The 14,492-nt window shown below is 32.2% G+C and overlaps 1 protein-coding gene across 2 annotated transcripts in view; it reads left to right on the top strand.

Moving 5' to 3' along the window:
- The first annotated feature begins 2,390 nt into the window (after window positions 1-2,390).
- LOC143256878 (uncharacterized) overlaps window positions 2,391-14,492 on the top strand; it is a 39,373-nt gene continuing 27,271 nt past the window's right edge. For both annotated transcript variants that reach the window (XR_013031591.1, XM_076514683.1), the window contains exons 1-5: window positions 2,391-3,759; window positions 8,798-8,887; window positions 11,381-11,485; window positions 12,453-12,609; window positions 14,238-14,356. Coding sequence is in view for 1 of the 2 variants with exons in the window: in XM_076514683.1 (XP_076370798.1) it covers window positions 2,410-3,759; window positions 8,798-8,887; window positions 11,381-11,485; window positions 12,453-12,609; window positions 14,238-14,356 (1,821 nt within the window). In the remaining variant the exon portion in view is untranslated. The remainder of the gene's footprint in view (window positions 3,760-8,797; window positions 8,888-11,380; window positions 11,486-12,452; window positions 12,610-14,237; window positions 14,357-14,492) is intronic.

Below are 14,492 nucleotides of genomic sequence, written 5' to 3'. Positions count from 1 at the left end.
GTGAACAGTAGCGTTCACTAATTATGTTTAGTATTTCAGTGGACAGTAGCGTTCACTAATTATGTTTAGTATTTCAGTGGACAGTAGCGTTCACTAATTATGTTTAGTATTTCAGTGGACAGTAGCGTTCACTAATTATGTTTAGTATTTCAGTGAACAGTAGCGTTCACTAATTATGTTTCATATTTCAGTGAACAGTAGCGTTCACTAATTATGTTTAGTATTTCAGTGAACAGTAGCGTTCACTGAAATATTGTAGCATTTTGATGCTACAATAAAACGAGAAACAATGAAGTTTCTGAGTTCAGTTTGACATGTTTTGGATTTTATTCTCGAGTTATACTATATCTTATATTAACATCTACATAGTAGCGAGACTCGCAAAATATTTAACATTTTGTAGAAATTAGTGACTATTCCTTTACCCATAAATTATGGAAAATGATGAAGTTTTCTACTTTAAAAACTATTTTGTTTGTTTACCTTAGATATTCATTAAAAACTACACAAAGGCTCTCTGCACTAGCCTTCCATATTTTTGAACTAATAAACTAGAGGGAAAGCAGCTGGTCAATAATTCCCTCCACCAGCTTTTGGGCTATACTAATCGAACAACAGGATTTAACTGTCACTCTCGTAACTCATCCATAGTTCAAAAGTACAAGAACAAGTATGCAACAGCACAACACGAACCAAGAATTCCCTGGTTCACACTTCAGCATTTAAACTACTGGCTACTCTTGGTCCACTTTAAAAATATTTCAGTCGTTAAACTATTCAGAATAACGTTTAAGAATAACAAGCGGAACGCATATGACAGGAAATAATGATTAATTTTTCTTCTCAAAATTCTATTTAAACATGTTTTATGAACGTGTTTTTAATTAATTATAATCTAGTAATACAATATATGTATGAAGAATAAGTATCCTATATCTGTTATTTCATGAAAACAGCCTTTTTATATATATATTTTGTCTAATCCAAGTATTGCTTGATTAGCATTTTAACGTCAATATATACGAGCCATATCGAGCGTGCGGCGCTCCTACACCCGATTCGAATTTTATTACTCCTCACGATCTTTACTAACCTATCCTCGAATCTGATTATATGCCCAAAGTAGCACATCTTCCATTTGAAATATATATATATGGCTGGAAAAATTCTAAAAAGACAAGCTTATTTGTTATACCAGAAAGCATCTTTCTTTCGTACAAGTTGCATGTCAGTCGATACCTTCAAAGGCTTGTGATATCGGTGTGACAGGTGGAAACCTTATCTACTTCGTACAGTAGATGTATTGTTTTTAATAAAATTTACAAATATATAAACATTTAAGATTTCTGTCATCATCGTAAATCAATTGTGCTGATCTTCCTTTCTCATGTGACTGATTTTTTAATGAAACAGGATGATCCTGTGGTAGAGCTCTGGATTTCAGAGAATTAGAGTTGAATCCAAATGATAAAAGAAATATTCCCTAAATTTTAAGCTGTTGGTGCACTAAAGAGCAACAGTTAACTCCTCAGCATGGATGATAGGTGGTAAGATACTACTGACTGGCTGTCTTCTTTCTGGCCAATATTTCAAAATTAAGGATGGTAGCAGATAGAATTAGTAACTTTACCGTAAACACAAAAGATGTTTAAACAGTTTGCTTATAAACACTATAGAATTTCCAGCGCCAGACGATTTGGCACACAGAATCATTATGAAATGTTATTAAATTAATGTTTTAATGTAAGTGCAATCTAAGGACTTCGGGTTAGGTGAAGTAAACTAGAAGCTGCAACAGTAACAGTATTGACATTGTATGGATTATGTTACTCTTAATATTTGATTTGAAACTATTCTTAAAGAAAGGGTTTTTATAGTACATTCTAACTCACTTTATCACTATAATTTATTTATTAGTATACTATTCAACCTCAAAATGTTTGCCCATTTAGATACTCAAGTTTTTTATCGCAAATTATGATACTGGTACATTTAATTTAATTCAACTGGAAATTATTAACTGGTATTTTATCTCAAATATGCTACTACCTTCTTATATTTGTTAACGAAAATAACTTTTTTAAATGCCCAAAAGTTGTATATAGTAATGAAAACGTACACAACTTTTAACAAAGATAGCGTTGTCTTACTAGTGTTTTCTAACATATATTATTCTCTTTTATATTGTGTTTCGTTTTGTTTTTTGGCAAAATGCAAGCTTTCTAAGGTTTAGTATTTCTTTAATTTAATGTGTTGTGTTTATTCTGTATTGACATGTCATTTCATGATTTTGTTGAATACATAGTCTTTAAAACTAAAGTTTGAAGAATAAATAATTTGTACAAGGAAGTTCATATTTGACACTAATTTTATTTCGTTTTTCTAAAGGAATTAGAAGAGCATGGTGCTATGTTTGCACACCACGATTCCATTGAGCCTCAATCTGTAAATGATTCCCAAGCAAATGATTTAAAGGAGTCAGGATCAGTTTGGTACAACCCTGCACCTGATGAATCATTTCATGTAAATATTGAACAAACTAGGAAATCAGAGGAAATTGACTCTGCGAGTCATGACTCTAAGCGTAATGAAAATTATCATGTAAATACTCCTCAGATTAGGGATTTATTAAAAGAAGATTATCCCTATCTTAACTCTGGATTTGGTAAAATTTCTGGTATAGATGCTTCACAGACTGAAATAAGAAAGTTAAATCTCGTTATGGGCATAGAGAGTAATCATACTGGTCCAAATGTTGGCATCTTAGGTACAGAAATAGCAGACTCTGGTCAGCTAATTTCAAATATTGTACTTACACCTGGAAACAGAAGAATGTATCGTACTCAATTCACCAAGAACAGTCTTATCTCAAAATCTGAACGGCAGCTAAAGACATGCAGTATACCTCAGCTTGAAGCATACAGCAATGAAGATGTTCATACTGGTCCAAATGTTGGCAGCTTAGGTACAGAAATAGAAAACTCTGGTCAGCTAACTTCAAATATTGTACCTGCACCTGGAAACAAAAAAGTGTATCGTACTCAATTCACCAAGAACAGTCTTATCTCAAAATCTGAACGGCAGCTAAAGACATGCAGTATACCTCAGTTTGAAGTAGCACACAGCAGTGAAGATATTCGACGAGGAGGCCGCAGTCATCACCGACCATGGTCGCACGTTTATAGTAAAGTTGAAACCAAACAAATTTTAAATAACTCCTTTAACCTTACTGCTGACAAGTCCAGTGATAAGATATTAAGTAAATCTAGTGGTAACTTTTCACCGTTAGAAGCACCAAATGGTGAAAAATCTGCAGTATTTAATCGCCATTATTCAATCAGAACATCTAATCCACGATTAGCAACAGGCGATAGCGTTCTACAAAAATTTAGAAAAACTTTTTCATTACGCTTTCAGAAAACTAAAAAAGACACCTCTACCACTGGAATATATTCAAATTCCGAAAAGAATAAAAGCTTTGACGAATCTCTTTCACGAACCACCTTCTTTGAGGAAAGTGATACTGACTCCCTCTCTCAACATGCTGTAGCTGGGTCATGCTTCAACACTGAAATTTTCAGAAAATCACTTCAAAGTATAAGTTGCAAGAATCAATATGAAAAAGGCGGTTCATTGGTACTAAGATCTTCCAGAGAGAAAACGGGAAGATACAGGCAGGATCGGCACAGTCTTAGAGTTTCTAGTGTTTGCTATGCTGATTCTTCTGGACAATTAAAACCAAAAGTTTCAGTTACTCAGGTGAGTATAGTTAATATTCAACAAAATATTATGTGGTGTGTTGGCATAAAATATATAAAACAGACATTTTTACTTCAGGACTATGTGATAATTTTCCGAGTGAAGAAGAATTATATGCAAATCTAGGTAGTGGGATGCTTGGGGAAGCTCTAAACTAAACTTACATGGTTGTGGCAAGAGTTTGAGAAATTTCGAAAAAAAAAATTATATTTGAGCATGGTAATTTAAATAATAGTTTTAAAAGACCAATAAATTAAAAAATTATATCTCGTACGCTATTTCCTTTCACATTGTTATGTTTTAGTTCGGTGCTATTCTCTCTCTGCAAAAATGGTTTCGCATGCCACAAACCTTAAACTCCCACGATTAGTCCCGGCATGGCCAGGTGGGTTAATGCGTTCAACTCGTAATCTGAGGGTCGCAGGTTCGAATCCCCGTCGCATCAAACATGCTCGCTCTTTCAGCCGTGGGGGCGTTATAACGTAACGATCAATACCGCTATTCGTTGGTAAAAGCGTAACCCGAGAGTTGGCGGTTGGTGGTGATGACTAGCTGTCTTCCCTCTAGTCTTACACTGCTAAATTAGGGACGGATAGCGTAGAAAGTCTTCGTGTACCTTTGCGCGAAATGAAAAAAACAACCAACAACCAACCCACGATTAACATGGTTCAACTGCGTCTCGCATGTAAATCATAATGCTACAACCCTCCAGTAAGAGAAGTGTGACACACCTTCCTGACCTATATAACTCCTATTCGATATTACTAAACTGTCTCTTTTCCTTAGGTAGTGATCTAGTGCTCTTGTAATGTTTTCTTTACAATTTCCGTGAAGTAGTGATTACATTTAAATATTTTCCTACTGTTTGCTTTCTGTAGTTTTAACTTACCTTTGTTTATCCTTTTGTTTTTAATTATTCACCGTTTATGATATGTTACCACTGTGCACTTTTTTTCACTTTATTTTAGCACTCTTATGCAGGTCACGGGACTTCGACTGAGGAATTTTCAGCTTTAATTTGAGGGGAGATTTGTTTTCATATGAGTTGACTTTCTTCTTTCGATATTTCTTTGAATCTACCTTCCCTGTTCATGATGAAAAGAATTTTGGTAGCCTTTTTTCCTCCACAGAACTATACTGTGCCTTCCCAAGCATTTTGTGTAGAATCTACTAGGCCTAACTCAGTCTTTTTAGATGTTATTTTACAACGTGTTCCATTTTATCCATTTCACCGATTTGTTTTTTTCATGTGTGTTTTCTTATAGCACATCGAGCTATCGGCTGAGCTCACCGAGGGAAATCGAACCCCTGATTTTAGCGTTGTAAATCCATAGCCATACTGCTGTACTAGCGGGGGGAGTCTTTTTATCTCGTTCTTTCCTCAAAGTATTTTGTTTTATTTCCTTTCCCTGACATCAGAGTTCATGCTGAACAGTTTGTTTCTTAATTAAGAGTGGGTTCTAGCAAGTCTCATTCTCCATAGGCCTTGCCTTATTTTTTCTTGGGTTATTATTAGGCTGATTAACCTTTTCTTAATTCTCAGCAGTTGGAGTCACTTTTACCTATGTAGGAAGAGGCTGACCCTAAAAATCCTAGTCATTTATCTCCTCCACAGATTTCCTGTCTTCTTTTTATCCTTACTGCTCTCCTATGATACTTGTCCACCATACACCTCCTTTCTGAGACACTTTACCAATCTCCTGCAGAGTTTGGGGAGATAACATTTTCATTGTTAATTTCACTTTGGAGTGATTACCCTCTTTGGCTGTATCCCTTCACACATTGTTTTTTTATTGTTGGGATCTTGGAAGGGACACTATCTTGTAACAGGTTCGTCTTTGGTATTTGTGTATGGCTCCTTTTCTCCATTTATCTGTTTTTGGTGATATTCCCGAGTCTTTAGAATCATGGAATCTATGAGACAACATTTGGACCCATTCATCTTTAGTTGCTTGTTTGTCTCATTGTGAGCCCTTACACTCTCCTGTTCTTCTTTCCCACCCTACACCTTCTTGTCCTTTACTCGTTTCTACCAGTAAAGGTTCAATAGTTTGACATGTTTGTTGTCAACAGTACCAGTGACTATTCAGTGAGGACAGATTTTTTCCCCAATAATTCTTGGATTATCCAAATTTTTGTGAAAAGAACTTTTCCATTTCCTTTCCCCATTCCCTATTGTCTCAGGTATCTATATTCTTTCCTTTAACTCTGGATCCTGCTACTAGGAGATGATGTAGGCTTTTCTATCCTATAGAGCTATTAAGCCTGTCAGCCAACCTTCCCCAGTTTTTTTTATTTTAAGCTTTTGTGATTTCCCAAGCAAACAAGTTATTTAATATGGTTAGACTTTTTTTCAATCTGGAGGTTTGGTGGCTTTTATTATAACTGAGTATTAGAGATGAACTACTGCCTGTTGAGGTTGAAGAGTCAAAATAGTATGCAAGATGTTGAATGTACATGGGTTACAATCAGAGATTTCAAAGATAGAAACGTTTTTAGTTGGCAATGATTATCAGAAACATGATATCAATGTTATTAATAATAAGAATAATGATGCAATAATTATGGGTGACTTTGATGTTATGCATACCGATTGAATTTGTTTGAAATCAGATAATTTCTTGATGTTATTAAGAGCCATTTTACATTTATTATTACCTGCTAATGAAAATATTATTGTAATAATTGAAGTGGGGAAACATTTTTGAAAGAGTAATTATTGAATAATTAGATTTGATGTGTTGCTGCATGTAAAGATAACAAAGAATGAAGTTCAACTTAGTTTTTCAGAAAGCACATTTTAAACCCATTATGAAAAGTTTATCATTAGTAATGTATTAAAAGATGATTCAAGACAGATACAAAAAACTTTTTGTAATAAATTCTTTTAAGTAATAACAAGCAGAAAAAGAATAATGGGAATATTAAACTTAATTAGCTTAGTAAAAACATTAATAAAATATTTAGGTAAACAATTACAATGTAAGAGTTACAGACTTAAAAATATTTAGTTAAAAATTAAAAACCATAAAGAGTATATGAGAAACGGCTGATTAATAGTGTTTATTTCAATGTACTTGCTATTAATTTCAACTAACAGAAAATTTGTTACTACAAAGATTAGCAAAAAATGTGGATTGGATTCTTAAAGGATACTTATGTCAGTTTTTGTTAAAGATAGAACTTTAACTATTTACTTCTGTTTTACAAAAAATATATTGATAGTATTTCTGACATTACATGAGAAATAATTAAGTTATTAGATGATAAATAGAAGTATTGAGAAACTTAAAAACAGATGATGCACCAGAATTGGACAAGGTTTTTGCCAGGATATTTAAGGGGTCAAAAATTAGATATTATAGCCTCCCTTTTTCATATTTGGTAGCTCAATAAATTGTGGGTATATGCTTGATGATTGAGGAACTGTTAATGTTACTTCTATTTTTAAGGGAGCGATAATAATTTCTCTGAATATTATAGGCCAGTTAGTATTACTCCTTTTATGGGGGTGCAGATAGCCTAGTTGCTTTGTGTCTTAAAACACCAAACCAACATTTTATGGGAAACATTCTAAAGTGTCTGATAAATAACGCTTTCAAAATATGATAAGAGAGAGCTAATGTGTAGTCACTGAAATGAAACTTACCTTACTAACAGTTTGTTTTTTGCTGTGGATATTACTTGTTATCTGAATGAAGGAAATGGTTCAGACTTGGAGTGCATAGATATCTGAAAAGTATATGATAAGGATTAGCATAGAAAATCACAGTGATAGTGGATAGAGAAAAACTAGTTAACTGGATTATAGAATACTTGGATGAAGGCATTCAAAAAGTTGTTATTAATGGAATCTAGTCAAATTTTACCCTTGTTACTAATGAAGTTCTTCATGGGTCAGTGCTTTTTGCTTTGCTGTTTTTTTTGTTTACGTTAATGATATTGATAGGGATATAATTAGTACATTAATTAAGTTTGCTGATGATGTTAGACTTTACCTATATTGAGGATTTTGAGGTGCTTTAGAATGACTTGGATCAGTTGTAATGTACAAATATTTGGCAAGTAACCTTTAATGCAATGTAATGTTCTTTGGTTAATGAAATTTGGATTACATTTTATTTTTTTTAACATGAAGAACCTACTCGGTTATATCACTGAATAGAAAAAATTTGGCATAGTGTCCAATAAATCATCATGGCAGTGCTCTGTTGCTATTAGTGAAGCTAATAAAATTTTAGTGTGTCATAATAGGCATTGATTACAACTCAAAAATGTAGTTATCTCAATAAAAATTGCTAGTTACAGGAGGTTCACTAAAATGGTTTATAAAATAGAAAGATTGTCTTATAAGAATGGATAAAGATATATTTTCCCTTGAAAAGCTAAGAGTGAGAGATGATCTTAGCTTATTAAAGTTTACAAAACTCTCTATAGGATCAGTAAGATAAAGGCTTTTGATCTCTTTGTGCTAAATTATGAAGATGATAAGGATCTGTAGAATTTTACTGAATTATATTAAGTCTTTTTGAATTTTGATCATTTTTTATAGCCTGAAGATTTCATTGGTATTATTCTAAAAGTATTTTTGAATAATAGTTACAAAAGAAAGGATATTGCTAAGTATTTAGAACAATCAAATACTACATAAAAATTATATCTATTGACAAATAATTAATACATAATTTTAAAAATTAATAGGTATTTAACTTACAAAGCAATACTATACATATTTTAAAATTCTTAAAGAAATAACTTGGGAAATAATAATTTGACACATTCTATGATATCACCTACCAGTCAGTCTCTGCTTATTCCTTTTGTAACATTTTTCAAAATGTAGTTTTTGAATTTTTTGAAACCTTTTGAATAAATAGGTCAATATTGTAATGCATAAGTTATGTTAATGCAGTTTTTCTTACAAACAAATTAACATTTTTATCTTCCAAAAGTTTTGGCAAACATTAAATTTCTTAACTTCATTTCATTTATTGTGGCACAGTTTATCATATTGAAGTTTTTTCTGTAAATTTCCTAGACTGCTGACTCCACAGTGCTTTCAAAACCTAAGACACCTTCTAACTCCTCTTCTGACGTGGAAGAACCATTCCAAGATAAGAATAAACCGGTGAGCAGCTCAGTTATATATTTTATTAATGCCTAGGTTATCTTCAGAATTATAAGAATTTTTTTAGCAATAATACTTATAATAAAAAAATTGGAAGATTTTATGTGAATACTGTAAACTATTTTTATGAAATTACATATGATAGCATAAAAACACAGTAAATTTTTGTGTGATAGATGTATATAGAATAAAGAGTAAAAATCTGATAATGCTGTTTCTTATTTGAGGCATTATGGGAAATCTTGTGAGATGCTATCTTATAGTTGTACATATTCTTTTGGGTGTCAGTTACTGTTTTTTCAAAGTCAACTATCAAGTACTAGAGATAAGTTTTGTAGAAAAGTTCTTAATTGTTCAGTCACTACAGTACTTTCAAAGTATGGTAGAACGTATTCAGTGTATATATATGTATATAATTAAAAATTGTAATCAAGGAGAAAAGTCACTTTTAATTAGTTTTGCCAACTTGTTAATACTCAAAATAAGAAACTATATTAGCTTGAATGCCAGTGCTAAAAGTACAGAATTTGAAATTGAATGTTCATTGTAATAACATTATGGAGTTATATACTCTTCAAAAAAAGAAACGCAAAAGGGATATTTTTGTTATTTTAAAGAGAAATATATGTAATAACGTTACAAGCTCAGAGTATGTGATGTTACACTTGTTAAGGCACTGATTGTCAGATCAAAATGACAAAAAAAGTTGTGCACATTGAAAACGGAGGAAAACATCGGATTTTTCGCCAAAACGCATTCGTGCCCAATAAATTTGTTTGAGAGATGTGCATGTTCTGCAAGTGCAACATCCCTATAAAAGTGACGGGTTCTTGGTTTCCATAGCTCAATGTTAAGTCACCGACACGCAATACAGTTACGCCAAGACTGACTGAAGCACAACGCAACATCGCCATTGGTCGCTTGGAAGCAGGCGAATCTCGATCAGATGTTGCCAGAGCTGTGAATGCCCACCCAAGCACCATCACATGGCTATGGAATCGTCACCAACAACATGGATCAACTTGTGATCGTCCACGATCTGGCAGACCACGTGTGACCACGCCCACATAAGATCGCTACATCCGGTTACGTCACCTTCGGGATAGGACCACCACTGTGACGTCTACTGCCTCAACTATACCAGGGCTGCGTAGGATTTATGATCAGACCGTACGCAACCGTCGACGAGATTCTTAGGCCCCATGTGCAACCCATCATGGTGAACGTCAACGACGTTTTTCAACATCGCCCGTCCTCACGCAGCCCAACTCACCACTGTTTTCTTGAGACACCACAACATCAACGTTCTTCCCTGGCCCTCCAGATCACCAGATTTAAACCCCATTGAACATCTTTGGGACGAGTTGGACCGACGTCTGCGACAGCAACAACCTCAACCGCAGACTCTACCTCAGCTTGCAGCAACTTTGCAGGCTGAGTGGACAGCCATTCCACAGGATGTGATTCGTCATCTCATCGCTTCCACGGGCAGGAGGTGCCAAGCAGTTATTGATGCTCACTGGGGGCATACTCGTTATTGACGTCGAGTGACGTTAAACGTCAACTAGTGAGCGTTGACTTCGCAGACTTTGGATGTTCAGCAGTGAATGTGCAAAGTTTCACACATGTCCTACAGAACTACCCAGAATAAACTTGTTAACAATGTCTCAAATTTTGCCTTTTGCGTTTCTTTTTTTTGAAGATTATATTTTTATATACTTTAAAGTTTTCCTCAACCAAATCCAATTTTTATGATCAGATATTTTTTACAATATAATTTTTATCTCACTAATAATATTAGTAATAATATTAGGCTTCACAACAGTTTTTATAAAATAGTTTTAATGTTGTGAAAATGCTAAAAAAGTCAGTCTGAAAATGGATTACTATAAGAGTGAAAAAGTAAACATTGCCTTTTTTTCCAAGTACTAGAAAAGAGTAAAGTTTTTCAGTATTGTTTACAGGACATATTGACAGCAAAACGTATTGGAACATATTTATATCAACTAATTCCTTTTATAGTAAACTATGGAAAGAGATGTAAAGTTTACTGGTTTTTGTAACTTAATTATTCTTGTATTTTCACTGCAAAACAAAAAGGTAAGACTTCAGTTATTTTATATTCCACTGAACAAAAGTGTGTGTAAATTGCATTTAACTGGTATCTTTGAAAATTCAATTGAGTATAGATTCAAACAGTTTTATACTCTCAAATAATTTATTCTATTCTTGACAGGGCTTTTTAATTTTTGTACATTGAAACTTGTAATTAATGATTAATTGTAATGAAAATTGTATTTCATATAATTAATAGATATATTTTACTGTGTTAGTGTAATAAATATTACCAGGTAAGTTGTAAATGACAGTTAAATTCTTTTGGGTGTCAGTCACTGTCTTTTTTTCAAAGATAAGTATCAAGTGCTAGGTAAATGATAATTATTTTGTTTAAATAATGTAGTGTGTTCTGTTAAATTCTACATTTTTCTTCAGGTTGAATTGAAAACGCTTAGCTTGAAAAATGTTCAGCACAGATGGTCTGTGGAGGTTGATCAGAATCAAATTCTCCATTCACCAACAAAAGCAAGTGTTAAAAGGGTGAGTAATTTTTAGAGTATGAGTTTACTTTTATTTGAGCACTTTGACAAGTAAGAGGTACAGTATATATTGTTATGCTTACTTTGGAACAGTTATTTATTTACATTTGAGAATAATTATATTCTTATTGTTTTATTTGCTTAGATTTGTATATCACAGTGATCTATTAGAAACTGTTAGTTTATTCTGCCTTGATAAACAAATAAGGGCTTAGAACTCTGATAAAATGAACAGAAAATTGCAGTGTTGTAAAATTTAGTATTGTTCTCATCAGCTTTATGTTATTTTATAATATCACCCAGCACTGATTAATCAAAAGAGTCCATAAAATTATGTAACACAAATTTTGTACCTGGATACTATTGTTAGTTCATAATTGCTTATGTTGTAAAGGTACAGAAAATGGCCATTATTCCCTTCAAACTTTGGTTTTATGACCTGGATAATGAAATTTAGAAATTAACCTATTTTCTTTGTAAAAACAGGCAAATTTGCACATTTTCATTTACATAAGGTCTGAATAAAACAACATATGAATCATGATTTTCATGTATTTATACTAAAGTTATACAAAAATGTTTAGAAGTGAGTAGTCTTTTGAAATTTACGACTGTAATGTAAATCATTTTCACATATCAGCCCCCAAATATAGTCTCCCATCATGTTTTCATTATATGCTTCCAGGCCACAAAAGCAAAATTTGAAGAGAAAAATGGGTCTTTTCCATTTACTTTAGGCATAAGCAATTGGGAAATAACACTTTCTGCCCAGGAACAAGAAAAAGTAAAATAGTTTGTCACATAGTGTAATAGAAGTAGTGATGGTGTCACTTTGATATCTCAGTCCTAAATTTAACACATTAAAATTTAACATGTTTTCCTTTTTTTTAACAATCCTTAAAAGTGTAGTATATAATTTTGCTAAAGGATCTTGCATCTTTATTACAGTATGTTTTTTTATATTCCAGCAATTTTCCACACCTCATCCAGTAAAGTCTCGTCCTTTGAAAGCCAAGCCACAGGTTTTCCGACACAAACCCAAGGTATACCTGCAAAGATCCTTCAGTCAACCCCTAGACTTTCAAAAGACAGTTGAATCAAGAAAGACTCGAGCAAGCTCCCGAGGTGAGATACTTGCATGCTTTTTAACCTCATAATTCCCTAGCAGTGACAAAAGATACAAAGACAAGTCTCAAAAACAGAATGTGTGTTATAAAAACAAATATGTTAACAAATTGGGCTTAAAACTCATCAAATAAATGGAAGTTTAGCATGTTTTAGAATTTAAGCATGATTAATATAAGAAATTTTTTATGAATCATTTTTGTATATGCTTAATGATGAAGTATTCAGCAGTATTAAATATATTTGAGGCTATCAGGTAACATTCAAGTACACTTTTTTGTGAAACTAATTTATTTTTTGCATTATGCAACAAAAATATGAAAAAATATTTGTATATGTGAACAATTATGAAAATTACTTCAAGATTGATATGTTTCTCAAAATGACCTTTCTTGTTCAAGTTAAATCTATGATGATAAAAAGGGATAGATTTAACTTGGAATAAGAAAAGGTCTTTTTTTTTTTTCATAATATGTTGCTGAATATAATATTCTGATGTGGTTTAACAGAAATTGAAAACAGAAGTCCAGTTTGAGCCCTGTAGCTTTTTTCTACCCACACTAACAAATTGAATTTTTCAAAATTGTATAAAATGATGCTTAAAATGGTAATAATAATAATAGTTGGTAGTAACTATGGAAAGAGAAAATTATATTCAATACTTCACTGTGCACTATAATCACATTTAACTGGAAGATAAACAAGTAACAGTTTATAAGATGTTAGCTCAGTTACTATAGAAGTAAATCATTATTTAGTCCATTTGGCTTGAACATTTTATCCAAAATAAATAAAATTTGGAACATAATTTACCCATTCTTAAGGGTAAGAAAAAGGAATATAGTTAAAATATATGGCTAAAAATGAAGTGCTTATGCACTTTGATAAAGTAATTCACATTTTTGACCAGGCAATAATTGTAGTCCACCATATATTATGATTAACTGAGATAAAAAAAAAAGAGTCTGAAACTGTTGGGGTTAAAAATATTGGAACTTTACTGTGATTAATACATATAAAAGTAATATACAGTTAAAAGTAGACAGGAAAACATTGTTCATTTGTTAGGGTAAATACATGTTATAGTAATTTAGAATTAAAAGTAGTTGGGAAAACATTAATAGTTTATTAGAGTTAATGTGTATAGAAGTAATCTAAAATTTAAGTATTGAGAAAAAGTATTATAAATTTATTGATATTAGTATGATTTTTTTTGAAACCACAATAAAAGTGAGTGTTTTAATTCTTCAAATTTAATTCATGTGTAATCTTTTCAGCTATGTCATTTTTAGTAACTTGTCAATAAGTATTAGAATTGAGGGTCTTAACAGAAAATGCTGAAACACATTATTGATTTAAGGTATGTTCACAGATAACCTTCTATGTTTTTACAAATTTTTTTATGTTACTTTGGATTTACATGTCAGTTTATACTGTTAGTCAATGAAGATTGTATTACTGTGTATGATATGACATAGTTTATTTGGTTTTTTTTTTGCTTTTGTTTTATAAATTATTGTATTCATTAAAAAATTTGAAAGCTGAACCATTAAACTTCATTTACCTTTTTTTTTACCTGTGTGATAGCAGAATGAGATAGTAAACTCTTTTAATCTCACAACTTATAGGTCTGTCAGACCGTGAAGGCTCGTTTGATGGTAGCACAGCATCATCTGAAGAAGCTTTTTCAGATGGTGAGGGATGTCGTGTTTTACCAATATCCAAAACAGAAAACTCTATTAAAATGGTCAGTTTTTTAATTTTTATATGTTCTCTGATTTGTGTGTGTGGATAATGTAAAAATATTTTAAGCTCAAAACCCTTTAAAAAAAAGTGATATACATTGAGTTAATTCATGACAAATGATAATGCTAAAGACATAT

The sequence above is a fragment of the Tachypleus tridentatus genome, chromosome 7, assembly GCF_004210375.1.
Source record: "Tachypleus tridentatus isolate NWPU-2018 chromosome 7, ASM421037v1, whole genome shotgun sequence".
NCBI classification, from domain to species: Eukaryota; Metazoa; Arthropoda; class Merostomata; order Xiphosura; family Limulidae; genus Tachypleus; species Tachypleus tridentatus.
Note: the sequence above shows the minus strand (reverse complement) of the source record. Positions and strands in the feature narration are given on the sequence as shown.